The sequence below is a fragment of the Pseudonaja textilis genome, chromosome 1 (assembly GCF_049901715.1).
Source record: "Pseudonaja textilis isolate UNSWEBS1 chromosome 1, rPseTex1.2, whole genome shotgun sequence".
Lineage (NCBI taxonomy): Eukaryota > Metazoa > Chordata > Lepidosauria > Squamata > Elapidae > Pseudonaja > Pseudonaja textilis.
The window spans coordinates 195,530,961-195,545,283 of NC_141990.1; the positions used below are offsets into that span (position 1 = coordinate 195,530,961).

The 14,323-nt window shown below is 38.4% G+C and overlaps 1 protein-coding gene across 3 annotated transcripts in view; it reads left to right on the forward strand.

Annotated features, from left to right (window-relative positions):
• The window catches only part of ACVR1 (activin A receptor type 1), an 89,687-nt gene that overhangs the window by 18,535 nt on the left and 56,829 nt on the right, over positions 1 to 14,323 (forward strand). For 2 of the 3 annotated variants that reach the window (XM_087920176.1, XM_087920178.1), the window contains one exon: positions 7,167 to 7,332. The exons of the other annotated variant lie outside the window; for it this stretch is intronic. In XM_087920176.1, coding sequence (XP_087776302.1) covers positions 7,289 to 7,332 — 44 coding nt within the window. In that variant the 5' untranslated portion in view covers positions 7,167 to 7,288. The remainder of the gene's footprint in view (positions 1 to 7,166; positions 7,333 to 14,323) is intronic. 3 annotated transcript variants of the gene reach the window in all.

Sequence of the window (14,323 nt, forward strand, 5' to 3'; positions counted from 1 at the left end):
GTGAGTTCCTCTAAGTTTAGGATTTGTAGTAAAGCCTGTCTTCCTTGTAAGTCATATGGAATGGGATACAGCGTGCCTGGAATTGGTGGGTTTGTCTTGATGCCATGGTTCTGATTGCCTTCTTCTCAATTCAGTTTTAGGCTGTAAGCTGCTCAGAATTGCTTCAAAATGAGATGGCGGTGAATAAATTTCATGCATACATACATACCTGCATACATGTGTGCCTGTTCTGGCTGCTCTTTCTTAGAAAACAGGATTGGTTTTTAAGTACACCCACGATTTCTAGTTGAGTGTGGTTAGCTGCATGCATAGCTTCTCTATTCTGTATTGATTCTACAGAGGCCCTGAGGTTTGATTTTGATAGAAATGACACCGGAGACAGCTGTCTGTTAAGGAGGGTCATGCATACTAGCTACATTGATGAGAAAGACGCCTGGCGCCAGGGTACACATTAATAATAACATTTCAGTAAAGGGCTCTTTAATTTCCTTTTATTAAACTCCCTGACATGCTAGTCAGCGTTCAAAGGCTTTTAACTCCTCCCTCTCAAACACTTCTGTCTGTAATGTTGGTGTTGAAGACGGAAGTATTATATTTATCTCTCTGTTTTGAAAGGAGGACAAAAAAGACAGCATATTTTGAGACTCTTATCAAAAGCTAAAAGGGAAATAAGAGTTTCATTAAAAATCTAGCTAGCCAGCAGGAAACATGTTTATCTAATCATTTGTTTATGTGAAAAAGAATACAAGTTTTGTTCCCTCTAAGCAAATGCAATATTTTTTTCCCCTTTCCCTCTCGAGGATAGCTGTAATTCCAGATGTTGTTTGGATTCAAGATAGTGAATAGAGGGGAAAAAAAATCTTAATGATAATAACAGAGTCAGACTGGCTGGTTCTGTTTTGTCAGGGAAATAGAGAGATAAAAACTCCATTAATGGTGTGTGCTTTGCCTAAGTAGCTAATAAAACAATGCCTTCTTCACTGGAAATATGTCCAGAGATTGGCAGAAATCACTGCCAAGAGCATAAAGTGACAGCTGGACAGGCTGATGTTGTGTTTGTGAGGCAGAAGTGATGGGTGTGAAGAAGTCTTAATGATGTAAGAACTTTGCAAGTTCTTCTGTACAACCTTTTTCTATCCTATTGGTTAACTAGTTAATTACTGATATATCTATCACTATATACAGCTAATCCTCAACTTACAACCAAAATTAAGTCTAGAACTTCTGTTGCCAAGCAAGGTCTTTTTTTCTACGGTTGTTAAGCAAATTCAATGATTACGTAAATCCATTGACTTTGTCAGAAGCTGATTGGGAAGATCACAGATGGTGAATATATGACCCAGGGACACCGCAACAGTCATAAATGCATGCCAGTTGCCGAGCACCCCAATTTTGGTCACATGACCAGGGGATGCGGCGATGGTCATAAGTCTGAGGAACAGATGTAAGCTCTTTTTTTTTTTCCCCTGTGCCGCTGTAACTTTAAACGGTTGCTTTTGAGGACTAGACTTAAATGTTGGAAATCCTCTTCTACTAACTTGTATTGGACTAGTATGTTAGATAACCATCTGTAACCTTCAGTGAAGAATCATCATCCTGTAATGGATTCATTTTTAGGATGATGATAATAGTAATAGTAGTGTTAATAGTAGCACCAACAGCAATAGGCGCCTTGGGGTGCAATCCCCAAACAATTGGAGCACTACTTGTATAGACATTAGCATTAACAAAATCACCACCAGTCAATTGCAAAAGGCAGCTTTACCCAGGATAGCTTACATTCTGTGACAATGCCTCTAGCCCCATAAAACATCAACCTCTTTCTATCTCGGGTTCTTAGGAAGGACTTGATAGGTGGATAAAAATACCAAATCCAGTATAAACATCTGGCTGACTGTATGACAAACTATATACAAACAAAAGTTGTATAAAAATAAGCATGAACAGTAATCAATCATAGAATAACTATAGGTAGTCTTTCACTTAACAGCAGTTCCTTTAGTGACCATACAACGACACTGAAAAACGTGACTTATAGCCAGTTTTCGCATTTTACAACCGTTGTAGTTGTCTTGGTCATGTGATCAAAATTCAGACGCATCGCAAATGACTCATATTTATGACAGTTACAGTGTCCTGGGGTTGCGTGATGCCATTTTGCGACTTTCTGACAAGCAAAGTTAATGGGGAAGCCAGATTTGCTTAACAACAGTTAGACTCATTTTAACAAATCCAGTGATTCACTTAGCAACTGGGCAAGAAAGGTCATAAAATGGAGCACATTCACTTAACAAATGTTTCACTTAGCAACATAAATTTTGGGCTCAATTGTCGTCATAAGTCAAGGACTACCTGTAGTTTTTAAATATAATTCTGTTTTAAAAAAACCCCAACACTCTAAAAACTAAAGCCTTTTCTGCTGAATTCAACTTCTGATGATTTCATGGATGTGTAGTTTTCTTGACATCGGTATAAATTAAATGGCTATACAGTATAAATGGCTTTGCCGTTGCCTGTTTCTGGAATATTTTTGGACTTTCCACTTTGCACAATGCCTACAGCATTGATTCTATGGTGGTTTTTCACCCCAGTACTGACTAAATCCAATTCTGCTTAGCTTTTTGAGGGCTAGCCATCAAAGTAATCTTAGATATGTCAGTAGGGATCTGTATTTAGATTTTTGAACTTCCATTAAATAATCTTGGAAGAGTTGCTAAGCCACAATGGGTTAGGCTTGGAATACCATCTGAACCCAGACCATTAAGGGACTCTGCCAAGATTAATCACAGTTTATCCCCATGCTTGTGCTGCATTTAACTGAACCATCACATGGCAGGTGGTCCAAACAAGGAAAGAGGAATTAGCTTTATTGTTTAGTTTCCCTAACTCTCCAGACCGAGAGATGGGAGTCAGAAATGGTGTAAAATGGGTATATGTTTGTGTGTTTCTGTTTCGACTATTGCTTCTACTCATATTTTCCTCCACCACATACTTAATTAGTATCAACTCCAATTAGACACCCCCCCCCTAATTTGGGGGATAGGGGAGGAGTACACAAAGAGATACTAACCATTGGTGGGCACCCAAAGCATTCATATCTCTCTTGCTTTGTAAAGTAATTGTGAGAAAACATTGTGAAGAAAGAGCCGTACCATATATTAATTTGAACTCCCATTTTGCAAATGTTTAATATGCAGGTACTCCTCCGCTTACATCATAAATTGGGACTGGGATTTTGCTGTCGCTAAGTGATGCAAGTTTAAAGCAGGGGGGCGTTAGGGAGTGCTGCTGGGGATGGGAGAGACTGGGTCAGGGTCAGGGGAGCCATGTTTGAGTGGGAGAAAGAGTAGGAAGGATGTATTGGGAGTGACTTGTGACCTTCCCTGCTGGCTTCCATGTTGACTTCGTTTGCAGGGACGGTCACAAATGGCGATCATGTCTCCGCAGCTCCTTGCAATATCATAATCATGGGCTGAGGATCTAGATTGCAGTCACATGTGCTGTGGGGGGGATGCTGTGATGCTAGAACAGCGGTCCCCAACCGTTGCGGCTTGGTGGCCCGGCCCGGGGGGAGTGGAGGAACTGGGACGCACAAACATGCAACCCTGCCACTCACGTGACTAGAGCTGCACATATGCACATGTGTGCCAGCCCGTTGCTTGTGTGACTTGAGCTGCATGTGCACTCTGGCCCACAGCCCGGGTGCAAATAGGCCACGGCCCAGTATTAGGCTGCGGTCTGGGGTTTAGGGACCCCTGGGTTAGAGGACTGGTCATTTTTTTCACTGCAGCTGATTGTTAGTACCATAGTTGTTAAGTGAATCTGGTTTTTCCATTGATTTTGCTTGTCAAAAGGTTGCAAAAGGTGACCCTGGGATGCTGCAATGGTCATAAGCATGAACCAGTTGCGAAGCATCTTAATTTTGATCACATGATGCTGGGGCTGCTACAAAGTTTGTAATTGGGAAAAGTGGTCATAAGTCATTTTTTTCAATGCTGTTGTAACTTTGGTCACTAAATGAACTTGTAAGTTGAGAACTACCTGTATTTTCTTTTTATTAACGTTCAGCTTTCTCATTAGGGTAGGTCTCGTTTTACAATCACAACTGAGACCAGAATTTGCATCATAAGACATGCGACTGCAAGTCAAGTTGGACCCAACAATGTCTATGATTTAAGAGAATCACCACGGTCATTAAGGAAATCATTCAGTTGTTAAGTGAATTCAGTTTCCCCAATGGGTGTTTTTTTGCTGGAAATCAGCAAAATGGTGGCACATTGTGATCAGGTCACAACAGGATGCTGAAACCGGCTCTAAATGCAAGCTGGTTGGTTGCCAAGCCCTCAAATTGTGATCATGTGACCATGAGGGTGATACGATGGCTTTAAGAGTGAGCACAGGTGATAAATCACTTCTTCCAGGGCCACCATAACTTTGAACTATAACAAAATGCTAAATTGTTGACTGCTTGTAATCACAATGGGAGAATGAACATTCTGTAGGGAAGTGATTTTAAAAAACCCGAGTAGCCTGTTTATTATCTTTTGGAGACAGTATTGCCTAGTGGCGTTTTATTTTCCCCCTTTAGAAAAGTGGCAAGTTGGGCATTTTCTTTTGAACCAGAAAAACTGTAAGTTGTCTTTGTTTTCTTCCTTTTGTCTGGGGAATAAGATTTCCCAAGTAATTTTGAAAAGTGGGAAGAAATTATCAGAATTGGCCGTGAACTTTCTGTATTTTGAACGCTGGATCAAGGTTGTTTCCTTGCAAAATTACAAGACATTTCCTTCATAATGGAGGAAAAAACATATTTTTATTGGTTTTTCCAAAAGCTTCTGCTGTTCTAAGATAAAAGGGAAATGAAAGAGCACACATTGATTTCTGGGGTGACGTCATATTTTACTCCAGTGATAAGTTTTTCCATGCCTTTTTAAAGAAGAATTTCAACTGCTGCCAATTTTAACTTGTATCTATTGAAGTACTCTGCTTAGGTAGCATCAGAATTTTCTATTTAGAAATAGAATTTGTTTATTTTCATAATTCTATGCTTTGTTCCATTATAAAAAAATCTCAGGGAATTCAATAAAATGTCGATAAAAATAATTGTAATAAAAACATAGAGAAGAGCAGCTGCTTTTCGTTATGCGTTCCTAAATATAATCAAGACTAAAATGAAAATATAACTAAAGCATTTTTAGGACTTGCTGTTGTTCAAAAGTTTTTAAAAGTCTACCTTGAATAGAGCTAATATCTTCATGGACAAAATCCATGTAGGAATACTTACTGACTTATATCTCCTTGGAATCTGATAACTCATAAAGGCACATACAATATAAGGAAAAATCAAAGCATCTATATGGTATCTGTGTGGTTGCTAAGAGTTGTTGGCACATAATCACATAATGACACATTTAAAATTTACAGTGTAATCAGAAAATCAATTGACACCAAACATATTTCGATCTTTTAAGCATGATATTTATATTTATATAAAACATCAATATAGATGTAAAATATGTGGAAGCCTCTCCAAAATATTTCAGTTGACATACTGAATTGAATGTGAACATTTTTTGATTCAATTAAATATATCAACAGAGATATTTTGGAGAGACTTCTAGTGATGCTATGTATTGCCCATGTTTTATATTTGTATTGATAACTTTATTTGTCCTTTATCTTGAGTGTTTTCAACTTCCTGGAGGTTATTAAAGAGGGACCAGTCTATTCTCCACCAGAGAAATAGTCCAAAGCAGTCAAACCATTCTGAGGAACAGTTCTTCTTTTCTTTGGCTTTCTTCACCTCCTAAAAATATGGAACCAGAATGTGTTTCTCCTTGAGCAGTCTCCTAAGATGGGCTGATTTAGGTTAGAAGTCTCTTGGAAGGCTTGGACTGGCTTGCAATTGGTTTTTTCCCATCATATAGTTTCAACTAACCTTGCTTATAATTCAAGTATTAGAATTTGGTCCCCAGTTTAAGTTCTGGCCATTTTATTTTGTTTTGAAAATTTGTATTGCTGCCTCCTCGCACATGGTGACTCAAAGATATAAAAACATATTAAAATAATAATAATAAAATAAAAAGCTAAGCTTTTTGACACCAACCAAGGATGAAAAAGACTTGGTAAGCATTTCCCCTCCCCCCCTTCCTTAATCAAGCTGCACTTTCAAAATGCAGCAAGAGATTTCAGTGTTGTAGTGAAATCAGTTGGGCTGAAGCCGTTTGTCGGGGTTGGTTGGTTTGTGATTCTGGTTATCTTTTTTAAAGCTCTAGGTCGGTTGGTTAAGCCCAGCAGAGGTTTACAAAACTTCTGTGATTAATCTTTCAGCGGCAATAAAAGATATAAGGCAATAATCATCAGCCTGTTGAAAATTTGAGGTTCTCCTCTAAATTTTGGCAATACAAACTTGGGAGGCGGGGGCTTCCTTGATTGCAAAAAATGAAATTGGACCATATGGGGCCTGTGGATTGCTGATCCTTTCTCTAAAATATATGAGTTCAAAAAGAGCAGCTTGGGAACCACATGTCACCTACTATCCGCATCTGTGACTTTCAGAATGAACAAAACCAGACATTTGCACTGCGTTTTGTGGAGGAAAGGTTGTTACTAGGTTTTTTTTCCCCTTTGCATTTTGTGAGGCAAAATGGTGGGCGGGGAGTCCTTAAACTTTGCCAGTTCACTTTGGATTCTGATCCCACCCATTTTCAATGTCCGGCGAATGACAAGCATTCAAACGTGATGGGACAGATCTGAAGGTGGCCACCAGAGCTAACTTTCAGGCTAACGTCTCTTTGGAGAAGAGAAAATTCTGCAGTCTGAGCTTAATTGCAGAACAAATTCTGTCTCATCTCGTTTTCCCCTGAATCTCTGCTGCAAAGAACACTGCTGGAAGAGTCTGTGATGATCACCCATAAGCTGTAAACAAGCTTGCATGTACACAGGTATCCCTTCATATAAGCGGGATAGTGGAAGGAATTCTGGTTTCACAACTTAAAAAGTAATAGCAGAAGTCAAAGTAGTTCAAGAGACATATATAGCTCATGGTACTCTTTATTTTAAAACACAGCTCTTCTTTGATTAGTCACTCTTTTATTTGTAAAAGGAAACTATTTGTTCTCAGGGACAATATTGATCAGATTATATATTGTTTTTTGCCTTTGCTTCAGAAAAACAGAAGTTTTACTTCATGGCAAGAAGTAATATCCTGCAACAGAAATTTCCCCCCAAACTGGGCAGAAGTAATCTTCATAAACTGTGACGTGCAGACCTTCAATCAGATTTTGCTGAAATGGGTTATATGGCTCGCAATTCAGTCCTGGGATTTATTCTTAAGTAAGTATATGTAGAATGGAAACTTCATTAAGCAAACAATACAGTGCGTCAGTCCCATATTTTTTCTTTTTAAAAAACATTTGCTTGCTACAGGATAGTTGCATGGAAGCATTGCATCAGGTGTGTATTTCATTGCACCCATAATCTGTTGGAAAGATACTCTACATTAAGAAGAAACTTAAGAGGCCATGGTAGAGAAGAGTTAAAGGAGCAAGAGAAAGTCCAGCTGTTCCAAGTTGGATAATAAAATGTTGGGTGTATCCCATTGTTTTCAGTTTTTCATTTCAAGCTTTTATTTTTGCTCAATTTTAAACATTTTATCAGATGCAGCCTTCTAGTAGATAAAGAATCAGTATAATATGATGATGCACGGAATATTTTTAGCATTTTCTTTTCCCTCCCCTTTCCCCTCCTTTCTTTTTCTTCTCCTTTCTTTTTCTTCTCCTTTCCCCTCCTTTCTTTTTCTTCTCCTTTCCTTTTCCTTTTTCTTTCCCCTCCCCCTTTGAGTTAATTTTTTTTTTACTCCTGGCCCGGCCTTGACAAGTCCCTACAGTTTTCCTGGCAAGATTTTTTTGGATCTGATTTGCCATTGCCTGTTTCCCAGGGGTGAGAAAGAATGACTGGCCCAAGGACAACCAGCTGGCTTTATACCTAAGACTAGACTAGAACTCAGTCTTACACCAAACTGGCTCTCACTATTTCTTAAGGTCAAAGTAAAATATAATAAAATTCATGTATCAGCTCTCAAGATATATATTGTACTCCAGGTTTCACAGGGGCTAAGGCAGAAGAAAAAGTATTTTAGCATAATATATCTGAAAGATATAAGATCAAAAATGGTCGCTTCAAAGTGGGATGGAATACGCTTGACTTTCTATAATAGTCAGTTGACCAGTGAAATAAAATCAATTATCCTTTGAACATTACGAGAAATTCAGGATACCGTTATATTCAATCCAGTAAATGTTGAGCTGAATGGCCTTCTGAATCTTAATCTGTAAATAATTTTTTATTTACCCTTTAATGTATATTATGGTATAGCAAAAATAACAATTTAGTAGTGTAATTTAGTAGTGTAAAATAACGCTTTGTAGTGTAATTGTACCCATGTGTTCTTTGCTTCTTATATCCCTGTGTTACTGCTTGATCATTTGGTGCTTGGGATTATACCTGGTGTAACTCCTGAATGTTTACTTATATTTTTATTTCCATACCACTATTATAAATAATAATTGACCACGGTTTAGGATTTAATATGTGCTGCTTTTCTGGGCAATTCTGGTCTTCTTTATTTCAGCTTCAGCCATGGAATCCTAATGTTCCTTCTTGCTGGTCCTCTTTTCTGTTTTTCCTGACTATGCAATTAAAGTTGGCCTTTAGGCCAACATTGTGGGGCTGATTAGAGCCTTGTGACAATTTTAGGGGCAGAGCTCCAAAAGCCCTCTGTAAAAGGTCTTTAGTTGGAGTTAAGCCTGCAAGCGCCTATGGTTTCTCATCTGTTACAGGAGTAAGATACATTTTATGGCTTAATGGATAAATAGGAACCCGACCAAGCATATTGAAGTCTCTGTGTTGGCAGCAAGAAAAGCCACAGCCCACTATTGGTATGCAGCCTCCCAGTGCATTTGCACAGATACCCCTCTCCTGTTTGCATATACTCATATTCCTATACAACAATTACCTGTGGTTGTCCTGTCTCTTAACAGTGAGAAAGAGGAATCCCTGAGGGTTGCTACTCAAAGTGTTCTAGAATCTTGAAATAGCTTCCCCTTTGAATTTTCCAGTTGAAAAAGAGGTGAATGAAATCTTCGAGGAGCACTGTTTCGTGATGATCCAAGCACCTTGAAAGCACTGAAGGTTAACAGTTTAAGTTAACTTTAAGGGCATATGTTACCCTGGGATATGACTATTTCAGGTCACTGGAGTAGCAGTGTCTCCAGTGAGGTGCTTTTTGGTGGATAAACAAGAATGAAGTGAATCCCTGGGACACCTCCTGAGAGAATAGAAGAAATTAGCTGTTTGGGGAACCTAGATTTGATCATTGATTGATTGTGGGCCATCATATTGTCAGGTCCTAGCAACAGCATAACATAACTTGATCTTTCAGGTCGTCCAAGGGTGCATACTGTAATTGAGTCTAGTTACCTTGCTACCGGTTATCCTCGCCCTCTTTTTTTCTTTTCACCTTTCCCAGCATTAAAGCTTCTCCAGAGAGCTAGGTGTTTGCACAATGTTTCCAAAGTATGATAATTTGAGCCTGGTCATTTGTATTTGGTATGAAACCTCTGGGTTATTTTTTTTTCAGTAATCTATTTGTTTTCTTGATTGGATATGGCATTTTCAAGGAGTCTTTTACAACACCAAGGTTCAATATCCTTCATAGCTTATTTCTTCAAAGTCCACCTTTCACTTCCATAGAGTGCCACAGAGGATACATGGCTTACATGACTCTGATTTTTATGAGTATAAAGACATCATGCCATATGGATATTTTCCCCAAGGCCTTCATAGCTGTTTACCTATTGCTAATCTGCAGTATATTTCTTGAGTGCTTGTTTCTTTTATTATTGATGGTTCAGCTTAAAAGGTAGATGCTATCCACCGTTTTGACATCTGCATTGTCAGTACTAAGACTATTGTACCTGTTGTCATTAGTTTGATATTCTTTATATTGAATTTTTGTACCATTTTTTTTTCAGCGCAAATCCCTTGACTTTTATTACTACAGCTTGCAAAAAGCCAATATTTTCCTCTAAAGTCCTGCCTTGGATTTATGGCCAAGCTTTTAGAGAATCTTGTAACTAACTATTGGTTCAGTAATCAGTAGATCCCAACAGTCGCTTGGGTTGCTTTACCTATATTTCATGACAAAAGAAAGGTATGGCGATAGCCAATTAAAATTTGCTTTCCCATTGACTTAATGTGGGTAACTGGACTACAAAGTGGTATAAAATATATCCGAGGGAGGTTGGAATTTATTATGTTCCCATTATCCTAAGAAAAGATCTTATGTTGAGCAGTGTTCCTAATACAGCGAGAGCAATAAGCAAGACAGTTTCATGCAATAGTGAACGCAATTAGTGAATTAATGAGTGGATACCAGCAGAGTTCCTACATGTTTGAGAAGTGAACAACAGAAATTAACAGAAATTTCCCTTTGTATTCCATGTATGTGCTCTTTCTAGGAACGTTTAGTACATTTAGTTTATCCAAGGACTTTGGAAAAGTACTGAAGCCTAATTAAAATAACAAAATTAGGGTAATTTTGCATACAAATAACAGCTGATGATAGTCACAAGTATTACTAACACATTCCTTTTTCTTGTCTTGTATATATATTTGCCTCGAAAACTAACAGGACACAGAGCCAAATTATTTCATAGAGCGTATATATTTCTCCACCCTTTCTATTTTACCCAGAAAAAAATTACCTCCAGAGACTTGGATATTGTGCAGAAATTGACCAATCAAAGGCTCAATATTTTTGTATTTTAAGCACATGTGTAACATATATTAGAGAACATTCTTACACTAATGTGTGTTAGGCACTTTTATCCCTTGGTATTTGCTTGCTTTCACTAAATCCAGGCTGATAGGTTTTATTGGAAGTAAAATAGCTGGGTGTTTTGAAAGATTTTGATGGAGTGTCAAAGGATTCCTTATAATTACAGGAAAGTTCAATACTTTCAGGTTCTAATACTTTAGATTGATTCTAGTTTTTTGTCTTTTTATTAAAGGTAATCCTAATGCAGGGGTTTGTTTAATGCAGGAGGATATAAAAGATGGGATGAGTGTTACTTTTATGATAGGAGTAACCTCACTTTGAAAAGTCTTCCCCATTCCTTATAGGAGAAAAGTTAGAAACATTGATGAAATGTTGGTATTATTAAGGGCTTCTTTGCTTGGATTCAGCCTGAGCAAAAATGTGCTTTATTTCATCCAGATCAGGAATGAGAAATTGATATTTTTTGCAAATTATAAATACCATTGTATACAAAGCGGTGAGCAGTAGCTCATGTGATAAGACTCTGGGCCTGAGCACCACTGAGGTTGTGGCTCGATTCCCATGAGCAAATAAACCGGTAGGGCCTCCCCCGATTGCCTACTGACATTCAGGCATAACAATAACACCGCCCCAAAAAATCCTTTCACAGAGGCAGCCAGCCACCTTTGTGATCCCTGGCTAACACATGCCATACACTAAAAAAGTAAAAATACAATAAAATAGAATTGATTGGACTGTTGGAGGACTTTGATTCCTACTTCACCAATGACTACCATTTTGTTCCTCGTAGTACCTCCCCTGCTTGGTATCTGGTTTCAGGACTTTTCCCTTTTACTTGGCCCACTTGCTTCCACATAGTACTTCAAACTATAGTCCTTCATATACAGCATTCTCAACCACGACTCAAACCAAAAAAGTTAATTGTACATAAGGAAGACTGCTGTAACCACAGTCTTGTATCCATTATGTAGCATAGTTGCGGTCCAGCTCAGTGCCACCATGTGGACAAATTGCAAGCTTACAATTGAGCAGTCATTTTCCTTCTGGGAAAATGAGATAGCTAAAGAGCAAGCATAAGAGTTTCTCCTCCTATAGTGTCTGCTCCTCCTCCTCCTTGGTTTTTCATTCCCAGGTTCTTTTTTCAAAACAAAGGATTTAACCTTCTGGCCTGTGCATTGTCTTATACCTGAGAAGTTTACTGAAGAATTTTTCCCCATTGCAGTCAACAAACATGAAAAAGAATTGCTGGTTGACCAATATTACAAAGATTGCTGAGCTATGGTGCGAAAGGAGACAACCATCAAAATCCACGTGGATGGGTTGTGTTTACTGTTCAACATTCACTAAGTAAATCTCTTGTCCATGGTCAGTGTTAACCTTATACTTAGTATGCCCCAAAATATGTATCTAATGTAATTCTGAGATAAGAAGTTGGTCAGACAAGGGCTGACATTAGAACATGGTTATTAATCTTTAATTATAGACTTAAAATGCCATTATTTACCAGCTGAGTTGATTCCATCTCTTCTTTCATATTAGTTTGAGTCCTTTTGCATTAAAGCCCAGAATGAAAGAGGATTCATTTCAAATTCTGCCGAAACTTGATTTAATCATGTCAGGTGGAAACCAGCCAACTACATCAACTTGCTCATCATTCCAACCCAGCAAAGGTTCTTCTTCAGAGCCAGATATAATAGTATTCCCCCTGTGCTTTTATACAGTATATTCGGCATATCCACAATGAAACCTCTCCTTACGTGGGGGTTTTATATTGATGTACTGTCCCTTTTACAGTAATATTTGAGGAAGACTCACCTCCCACTTCTTGCTAAATGCACTGAATTATCCTGAGGAATTTGTTGTTTTTCTCTTATCAAACAAGAAAACTGCTATCACTCTTAAGACGCAGCAACGTTCTGTATTGCTGCTGTGAATGTACACAAACAATTAACTATACCGCACATGACAGACATCCGCATACCTGATTCATTTGTCTTTTGGTTATGTGGGTGCTTCGTTGGTTTTTTCCTATCTTTCTGCTGTAATCAGATCATATATGTTCTATTTTATTCAGTCACTGATCAAATAAATATCTCACACTTAGTATATCAAGCAGGCTCGTCTGTGTTGTAATCCGAGAGCAGCCTTTCCTCTATTCCAGAAAGTAGCATTCATGGCTGCTCTTTTCTAGCACTATACTGTGCCTCAAAAGCTTGTTGTGACAGGAAAGTTACCAGGAGGAGAATGATTAAACTTGCTGTTTAATCTTGTGATGTGGCAGAAGTTACATTAGGGCTCCCTAGAGATTACATATAAAGTGTCACGAATTTTAAGGGCAGGGAGAGAAAGCTGTTCATGTGAAACACTTTCAAGAGTAAATAACAAAATGCCCCTTAGTGTGAGAATGTGCCTTTTAAATAGAACGTTTCCCTTCTATGTCCCAGGGCCTTTTGTTTTGTCTTTCCTGGTAGACAAAAAACAACATCAACAAAACAAAACAACAAAAAAGAATTTTCTTAGCAAATAAACCGAAAAAAGAACACTCTATTTTCAGGTGTCAGGGAAGAGCGAAATAGCACACACAGAGGCTGCATTGCAGCATTCAGATTTCTAAATGTGTTCTTGGCTTAGTCTATCATTTGCAGATGGCCTACTCTCTGGGGATATGCTGCAACCTTTTTAAACTGGCTTCCCTCCTCCCTTTACTATTCTTCTACAATTAGCTCGCTTGTTGTCTCCCAAGACATTATACTGCCTTTCCCTGCACAGATTTGTATTTTGTGGTGAACATATTTAATGAACAGCTGTGCATCTGAGTCACGCTGCAAATTATCCATCCCCCCACCATTTTCTCTCTCCGCCTTTAGCAATAAGGTAAAACTTCTCAGCTGAAGTGTAAGTAAATTCTATCAGCTTCCCCAGTGAGATAACATTGGGGAAACTGGGAAGAAAGGATGGAATTGGCAATTGCATGCATCAACTCGAGACTTCTTCAAGTTGAGCTCAACTCCTAGTGACTACATAATGTATCCAGATAAGTTTTTTGGCCCGAGTGCAGCATAGGCTTGTCACTTCTTTCTGTAAATTGCACCTAGGAACTTCTTAGTAGGGTCCCATTTAAGTTCTAACCCACTTTGACCCTGGTTTTCTTTTTCCAACATCAGCCAGCGTCCCTAGGCACTGCCACTTGCACTGTGTTGCATTCTCTAACTTTTTTTTCTTTTTTTATGGTGAGATTTGTGCATATGACATTACAGTCTCCCCTAAACACTCAGGGTGCAGAAGTTGTAACTGGTAATTTCTTGGAATGGGTATTTGTATGTGTGTAGAAATTCTACTGGCTAGAATTGCTCAGGTTTCTATTTATGGCAGCAGTCCTTCTGTAAGTGTGAATGCAACACATTGTTAACACATTTTAAGTATCCTGTTGGCTAAAATAGCATGTCTTTCATTTATGGAGCAGCTATTCCTCCAGAACTCAAGAGT